At 38.6% G+C, this 9383-nt stretch overlaps 1 protein-coding gene across 1 annotated transcript in view; it reads left to right on the forward strand.

Moving 5' to 3' along the window:
* LOC136884015 (BTB/POZ domain-containing protein KCTD3) overlaps nucleotides 1-6464 on the forward strand; it is a 79144-nt gene extending 72680 nt beyond the window's left edge. The window contains exon 12 of the mRNA XM_067156015.2: nucleotides 1504-6464. Coding sequence (XP_067012116.2) covers nucleotides 1504-1709 — 206 coding nt within the window. The 3' untranslated portion in view covers nucleotides 1710-6464. The remainder of the gene's footprint in view (nucleotides 1-1503) is intronic.
* Nucleotides 6465-9383: the final 2919 nt, after the last annotated feature.

Genomic DNA, 9383 nt, shown 5'->3' on the forward strand with positions numbered 1-9383 from the left:
TCTTCTTAAAATAGTAATCATTACCACCATTGGCTTAACTCTGAACTTTAATTAAAATGCAAGTTATGTTTTACATCATTATGCCCAACTGAGGAGCACGATTGATCCGTTTGCTCTCTTCTTTTCCCAAAACTCCATCTTCATGCATTCTTCTGTCAAGGAAAATCTTAAATACGTCGTTGTTTTAACAAGAAAATGCCCCGTTGCATTACTACAATCAAAAGGGTAGCATGGATGGACGTACAGATATTTGACTTGTTTCACAATCATTTGATGAAAAAAAAAGTGTCGACCTACCTAACTAGGTAGTTGCTGCCACTCAAAACAGTGCTCTTAATTGACAATGCACTCTCCTACCCACACGGAAGTGACCTTATTGGTGACATTTTCGTCAAATTCCCTTCCCCTAATATAACTTCTGTTCTGCAACCTATGAGCCAAGGGATAATTTATTGCTGTTTTAAAGAATCACATGTCACCTCTGTTGCAGCAATTGGTTAAGGAAAACATCTATATTCCAACATTTTGGGAGAAATTTAGCTTGTTGGATGCTCTTCATGCAGCCGACAAGTCTTGGGACAAAAGGAACCCTACTACGCTCACACGATCATGGATCCATGATATCGTCTATAGGTGAAGTGATGACAATATTTCTGTACAAGTGGCTTTATGTCACTCTGACACAGATAGGTCTTATGGTGAGGACGTGATAGGAAAGGGCTAGGAGTGGGAAGGAAACGGCTGTGGCCTTAATTAAGGTATAGCCCCAGTATTTGCCTAGTGTGAGAACCATCTGCTGACAGTGGGGTTCAAAGCCCACTGATGATATTTCTAATTCGCAAGGTATTCTCTCTACGATGCCGTAGTTATTGCAAAACCTGAGTGAATGCCAAATTGGAGAAGAAAGTGGCATAATTGAGCGATATGATGATTATGGTTTCAGATATGAAAGTGAGAAGGATATTGTACGAGATTTGACTGTTGGTGAGGAAGCTAGTGATCCAGATGATGTTGAGCGTGGGAGTGATGCAACGGAAGTCCCAGAAGTTTCACAGCAAGTGTCACCAAGGACACACTTATGTTTTTAGGAAATCAAGATGATTTTTCATTCTCAGATACTGTTTTCTTGTTGAGAGATTTACAATCCAAAATTAGCAAAAGCAAATGGTTATCTAAAAAACAAAAAGTGGTGACAGATTTTTTTTCATTAGACATTAATGTTGGCATAATTCACATTGCATTTTGTAAAATAATTTTGTTTTAGTGTGAGTTACAATATAATGTAAAATGTTATAATTTCTTTTTCATTTGTTCACACATTTCAATTTTTTCATTGATGGTTTTGTTTTTACAGCAACAGAAAAATTGTGGATAATTTGCTGAAGTTTATGCATGAATTATTGCCTGTTACTAGGAGTGCAGTCTTATCATTATTATTAAACAGCAATTGTTACTTACATTCAGAATTTTATATTACTCATCATTTTGCTTATCTGACTACAGCCATCCAGATGTCGGGTGGACCAACTCCAGAGGAGCTACTGAAGCTGCTGGATCAGTGCGACCTGAGCAACAGTCACTGCTCGACCCCATGTATCTCTCCTTGTCCATCAATGGCTGCCAGCGCGGCTGCTCGCATCAAGGCCTCGAACGTAGCATTCCTGAACCAGTCCCACGAGGCAGCCGAGAGAGGAGGCACTCAGTGCTGAGATCATTAACCAGCAGAACTGGCTTGTAGATCCACTGTTGCAGGGAGTTGTACCGTCTCTTTTAATGTCTGCATTTGAAACACTCGTATTTTGATTCTGATACTACAGGGCCCACCGCGACATTTTGAATTGCTCACCAGAAACCCAAGTAGCTGGTCTTTTTTCCTAGTTTATCAGTATGCAGGATAATACATTGATAAATATTTTTATGAACATTTTTATAGTATATCTCTTTCTTTTTTTTTTTTGTCCTGTATCATTCATTCTTCATTTAGATAAAAATATAAACACAGAGCTAAAACTACATAGGACTTTTTGCTTAGTTTAAAGAACTCTGCTGATCTAGAGTGCTACTTCGATCAAGTTCTGGGAATACACTAGCTTCACAATCATGTTCTAAAATTTGTTTACGGTTTAGGATCCGCACACATCTGTGAATGTTGTAAAAAAGAAGTTTTGTTGGTATATCAGAAAGTACTGCTTTTTATGTCAGATCATTACTTTCATTTTCGCTTGTTCAGCTCCTGCCAGGTCGGGGTGTTCATGGTACTTTTCCGAGGCTGATATTTACCATCACTCATTTTTAGGCTGTTATTATGATGGGGTTGCCACTCCCAAAGGCATTTTAGAGCTACTGCCAGCAATTATTCAGGCCACCCCTTACATGGGGAAAAGATGCCCTTGCAGCTGTTCCTAACATGGGAAACATGCACTGCTAATGGATAGTGGACTCACACTATTACCCGAGTACTGGGCTGCCACTTTCCCAATCTCCACCGTTCCGAAGTCCTTCTTCTCTGCTGTAGATTCCGTTGAGGTCTTCACTCGTAACACTGAGCTGGGACCCTTATCGGATGATGCACACTGGGTCAGTGTGCCCTGGGATTCACATAGATATGCCAAATATTTCACTAAATTTGGGAAGCTCAGTAAAATTCAAGTCCAAAAATCACGTAAATATTCAAAGGAGATGTATTACTATAGATCTGTTTACTTTCTGCATGACAGTTGTGGGACAATTTGTATGTACATGGATTTTACATATTTTACTTTTTATGTCTTTAGGCTGACAACAGTTGTGAAAGTAATAGCTAGTGATGGTACTCCTTCAAAATATTTCTTGAAAAATGACTAGCTCAGGCTCAGAAAGAGTTGGCCACCCCTGCATTGCCTTGTTGTATGATTTCCTGGTGATCCTATGATAGGAAGGAAAGTGCACCCTTATATGCAAGATTTGTTTGGCACTGACTTTTCAGGGAAGTAGGGATACGGTAAGGAGAAGAGTACTGCTTCAGTGTTCATTTCCATTTACAGTAAAACCTCGATTCGTTTTTCAAGGGGGAGGGGGAAAATGACTATGGATGCGGGAAAACGATAAATGCGGACGATATATAAAATAGGAGGAAAGCAAAATAATAACAACAATAACAATAATGGCGTGTGGCCTCCGAAGCCAGGTACAGATCTTTCGAGTTGTTGCGTGATAGGCGTTCTACGCGCTTACGAAAATGCGGCTCTACCTAAGATGAATCCTAATGTGTAAGTCTGCATACACACACGCCCCCGAACTGTCGGAATTAACCAACGGAAGTTAAAATCCTCGACCCGATCGTGACCCCTCGAACTGAAGGCCGGACATGCTCATACTATACATAATGGTATCAAAATATTGCAATCATAATAATACGCGATGAAAATACAAAGCGTGACTTTTATGCTGTTTCTTTTCACTCTTCCTTACATCTCATAGTAATTGGAAAACCTTCAAGGTCAGTTCTCCTATTGCAAATTAATGATATACATGGATATTACGGCGATAACTTATATTGGTAAAGATTCCGTAGACCCTTCATGAACGATAGGTTAGAGATCCCACATGTAGAGATGGTCGGTAAATCACAGCCTGTTACTTTGTCACTGATATATCAGATATGCTGTCATGGAAGTATCTGTGACGAAATATCATTTAAGTTGTGTGCTTGGATGGCGTGGCTCGATGTCACAGAGGTTAGGAATTCAACATGGCGCGCCTCAGACGATGTCACAGCGGGCTAAGCGATGCTGCCAACATAGGAATTAGTTTCAAGACCAGGCTATTGAAAAGATTATTGGTCTGGCTTGGTTAGGTCTGGCTTATAACAAGACAACTTGGTAGGGGGCAACAAAGTGGTCAACAGGCCTCAAGCATCCCACATACATCACAAGGTACGACGCGATTAATAACCCTGTGACTAATTAAAAGATACCCGGCGCATGCCATAACTATTTTAAACTGCGCAATTTTCTCGTTTTCGACTAAGCTGGCAGCCCTAACCAGCAACACAGAAAATAGTGGTAAATTTGAGTTTTACAGTACCTCCGTTTTAATTTTTGTAAATAAGAATATTTCTAGGTGCCGTATAAAGGTTTAATTGCATGTACTTGTGCTTTCTAGTGGAATTTCAAAGATATCTGGGGTGATTGAAACAAAAAACTCCACTTGTTTGAATGCTGTTAATCAAAACACATCCGAATAGAACTTGGTACTCTAATCCCATTTTAATTCATTTTATTAAAATTTTGCTGAATTTTATACAAGGCAATTGAAGTTAAAAGATAGGATGTACTGCTTTCCTAGTACATTTCAACAAAGATTACTTACTTCCTCATTGCTGAAGGCCATTGTTGGCTTTTGAGTTCCTTAACTCTCTTATGCATGCATTTTCATTCTGAAGTGAAAAGAATCTCAATCTTTGTATTTTATAAGCTATCAACGAATAAATCACATTTTTTTAAGAGAGATCACAAATCCCTTGATTTTAAGAAATATTACAGGCCCCCTGAGAAGACTACATATTTTAGAAAATAATGATACTGTATCGTAGTAGTATCATTTGAAGTAATACATATTTCTACATTTCTAGTCTGATTACAGTTGCTGTATGTGGACATAGTTACTTCAGTAACTTAGCATAATTGTAAAACAACAATAGTTCAAGAGACCACCACAGTGTTTTGTGCTTCCTTCACTTGGATTTAGGTAAAACCAATAACAGACCTCACCTAAGGTCTTTTTAATTTTTTTTTTTTACAATTTGCTGTACATTGCATCGACACACACAGGTCTTATGGCAATGCTGACAGTGGGGTTTGAACCCACTATATCCTGAATGCAAGCTCACAGCTATGCGCCCCTAACCGCACAGCCAACTCGCCTGATCACCTAAGGTCTAAAGTGAAGTGTAGAAACATTATTTTGTATATATTCTTACGGGGAAGTACCGAAGGGTGGAATGAATAAGACACATTAGGGAGGGTGCGCTCATGAGAGGGCTAAGATTCCTTCCTTCCCTCTTCCATCATTTCCTCACTCACGACCTAGCCAAATTGGCAGTGTATCATCATCTCTGAGAATACCTTTTGTTTCTCTGTTAGTTCTTACTCTCCAGCTTTCATTCCCTTTCTTAGGGCAATAAAAACTGTCTGTTCAAATACACTACATGAAAGCATTCTTTGGCCACTAGTAGCCTGTGTTTCCCATCCATTTGAGGGCTGGTTCGAGGTCCACTCAGCCTACGTGATTACAGTTGAGGAGCTATCTGACGGTGAGATGGCGGCCCCGATCTAGAAAGCCAAGAATGATGGCCGAGAGGATCCATCGCGCTGACCACACGACACCTCATAATCTGCAGGTCTTCGGGCTGAGCAGCGGTCGCTTGGTAGGTCATGGCCCTTCGGGGCTGTTGCGCCATGGGGTTTGGTTTGTTTGGTTTAAGATCGAAGTAGCATACGATTACGTATCAGGTAAATTGAGCTTGTTTAATGGCAGCACTAAGAGCACAACATTCTAATAGAGTTAATTCGATCATAGCACTGGCGGATGAGTTACCATGGATTAAGGAAACTAAACTGCAGCAGTCAAGTGGTTAAAAGGCATTTAAAAGAGTTTTAGCATTTTAAAGAGCAACGTGCATTTAATACTCCTCCAACAGTTGGTCTGAGAGCCAGATCTGATTGTACTGTTTCTTGTATGGGAGTACTGCCTTCCAACTTATCTAATGTATATCTCATGTATGCATATCATGAATCTCCTTTTATAGACTTCTTGTACTTTTTAAATTGCTGCATACGAGTGGAAGATTTATGGCTGAGGTGAACTGAATGAGGTACAGGTATTGTGATATTTCCTTCGTGCTTCACGATGATTAGTCACCAGCTGGACTAATCTTGTAGTCTGTGATATTTAGATCATCTGTCAACAGACTCTGGTCTGTCCACACTGTGAGTAGAACAAGTGCGTGTATCTTTCTTTGTACTGGTGCTTCTTGTTTGTTTGCCTGTGTAGTTCTTGCACCTATTGAAATGTCTTTCTTTTTCTTCAGAAAAGAGAAAGTGTTTTGTTGTGGTGATTTTTTTGTTTTGTTACTTAAAGATCTGAGAGGAATTGTTTGGACAAGAATTTAGCCTTAAGAGTTTAAAATATTGTATAGTGTGTCTTCTGTGTAATGGAATAATATTGTTGGCCACTGATAATGACAGTACCTGTGTAATAGAGACAACTTTGATGTCTGAACGTGATTCTAGTGGCCATTATTTTTAATACTCTTTACATAATGAGAAGCTTACTGAGGTTATGTTATTTCCTCCATATTCCAGTAGCAGCTCATCATCCCATTTCTATCTGGCCTGAGGTACTCTCATTGTCCGTGGACTTCACAAACTATTTCAAAATAAAGGCATAACATTATTTATGTTATGTGTGGTTTTTATTATAAATATGGTTGTCCTTCATTGCCATGTTCATTAGCCTGGTGCACACCTTTCAAAGCAAGTGATGTATACTCAACTGAAGAATGTAAAACGTACTCAGGGAAGACAGTAAAAGCGATGAATGTATGTTCTCAAGTCTGATATAAACCAGAGGAAAATAGACATCGGCAACTGGGAGGGTGTAGCATCCGATCAGCCGATGTTGTGTTATGTTGTCTAAGTGGGCTCACAACATTTTGAAAAACTGCAACAAATGCACGAGTCTGATAAAGATATCGCAGAAAGGGACAAGCAAATGAAAGAAATTACCAGCACCTCCTACCATGGCAAGGAGTTTTGATACACCAATGTTGTGACAGAGCTTATGCTTCCAGAACTCGTTTCTTCAGCCATCTAAAAACTCATGATCCGGGACCTTGATGCATTCAGAAAACATCATTACACTCGACAGCGAGTTATTGTTGTTGTTATTATTATTATTATTATTATTATTATTATTATTATTATTATCATTATTATTATTATTATTATTATTATTTCGTGTATGACGTTACAGTTAACAATCGACTATGTACACGTTCTTGACACACACAAAAAAAGATATCCAATTGACTATGTATATATATAAGGTGTATATAAAGTCCACATTAAAAGGTTAATGTGGGGGGCTTTCAGTCTCTTATAGATGAGAGTGCCTCAGGGATCACACTTTGTGTGTCCTCAATGGAACCAGCAAAAGCTCGCAAAGGGCAGTCCTTCAGAATGTGAACAATGGTTTGCACTTCAGCACCACAGTCACAAGCTGGAGTCTTTCCAGCCCCACTGATGCAGAGTAGAAATACTTCTTCCGACTCTGCAGCGTATCCTGTTAAGTGTGGTCCAGGTGGAGCAAGGAAGGTTGAACCCAGGCACCTTTGTAGTTGGATCCCTGATGTTGATAATACAGTGAGGGTGAAATTGAGACCATTTATATTTCCATGTTTCATCAGGTTTAAAATGTGAATTAACTAATTCCTTTGCAGTCTTCCAGGCAGGTTTCCATGATTTCAGTCTTGTTACAGCATTTTCGTCTGTATCCTGATGTATTGGAAGGCAACTGTTCTTCAGTATCCTGTCCACAGTCTAACAAGGGTGCTTTGCCGTCTGATGTGAGTGAAAGACTATGATGATGGCCATAGTTCATTTTAAATAGATCTATTCCCTAGGGTTTCAAAGCTGTTCCAGGTAAATGGGAGAACTTCAAGACCATGTCATATATGTCATACTGGTCAGTGTAGAAAGAGAAATTATCTGAAAGAAAACAAGGACAATCTCCACAAATAATCCCAATTCTTGTACATCCATTTCGTCTCTGCCTCCAACAAGTCTTTTCCTACCTGAAATATTTGCAACAAGTTGGTCTCTGCTATCTCCCTCACTTGAATACTGTCATTCTTGTGAATGTGGTTTTCCATTCTCTCTCTTAACTGCACACACTACACACTTATTGAAGACTCAAGTAAAGTGGCAGTTCAGTTTCTATTAAGGTGAATGACAGGAAACAACGTGCATAGTTTTACTTGAAATTAAAAGAAAATGTAAATCTATGATAAATGTTCAACATGTCATTTTAAAGATTAGTTACAAAGTTCATGAAGTAAATTCAAAAGAACCAATTAATAGCTGTTGCATTTAGAGGAACTGAAGCATCATGGTCTGAATCATATCCAAAATGAATAGAATCAGCTGATTTACTCATTCATCCACACACACTGGAACATTACAACACTGATACCGACACTTGACATTTGTGTAGTCATGTGTTTACATTTGTAGAGTAAGTACATTTTATATAAATATAAAAACCAATATCCTGACGGACTCATAAAAAGCCAAGACCATTAAAGCTGGAGACATGAAATTTTTAGGATATGTTCATATGAGTATGTAAGGGAGTGCTAAGAAATGGTTTAACAAAATTTTGATTTTAAAGGGTTAAAATCACGGTATATTCGAAATTTACTTTTAAATTTTCTTGTCCGCAAAATAAAATACAACTTTTTTGCACTCAAACATTCTTCATATAAATGCTGGTACCTAAAATACAATTTCTGCATTTCTTTAAATTAGCATTGCAAGGGGTGCAAAGGGTCGAAGAAGGGTATAATCTAATCTAATCCATTATTATTATTATTATAATTATTATTATTATTATTATTATTATTATTATTATTATTATTATTATTATTATTATTATTATTATTATTATTATTATTATTATTATTAGTGATTTAAGCCCACTGGGGAGAGCTTATGACGAGTTCTTTTTGGATGCTCGCTTTTGTTCCCAATAGAGGAGGTTGCCCCAGCGCCGGACGCATCCCAGTACCGGACAGTGGAGGTTTACACATTTCTTCGCCAGATGGAAGCACCTGATAGACAAACATGTGTTAGGGAGACACAGAGGAAAGCAGACGTTCGCGCGACTTGCTTGTAGAGTTTGCCAGTGTTGAGATATTCGTTGTGAAGTGCGCGTCACATACTACTTGTACTACGCAGTTAAATTTTACAGCATCATTTTACCCTCTTTGGGCGAGTTAAAGAAATTATGTATATATTAGTCAATATTCTATGTGAATAGAGAACAGGATAATGTGCTTCGATAAAGGAAATATTCATTGGGTATTAATAGTAAGCAATATTCCTTGACCTCTCGCGTGCCCTCAGTACCGGACACTGCGTATGTCCCCAGTACCGGACAGAAAGACAGAATCCTGTGACAAACATATTAATGCTGTCGTTTCTTTTTAGGGATACTTAATGAGATGGATGCACACAAAAAGGGAAAGTGGAGTGATGAAATGATGAAGAAGGCAGTTGATGGTGTGCTCGCGGGGGAATTCAGCATTAGGAGAGCATCTGAACACTTTTGTGTCGCCAAAAGCT

This window comes from Anabrus simplex, chromosome 12 (assembly GCF_040414725.1).
Source record: "Anabrus simplex isolate iqAnaSimp1 chromosome 12, ASM4041472v1, whole genome shotgun sequence".
NCBI lineage: Eukaryota > Metazoa > Arthropoda > Insecta > Orthoptera > Tettigoniidae > Anabrus > Anabrus simplex.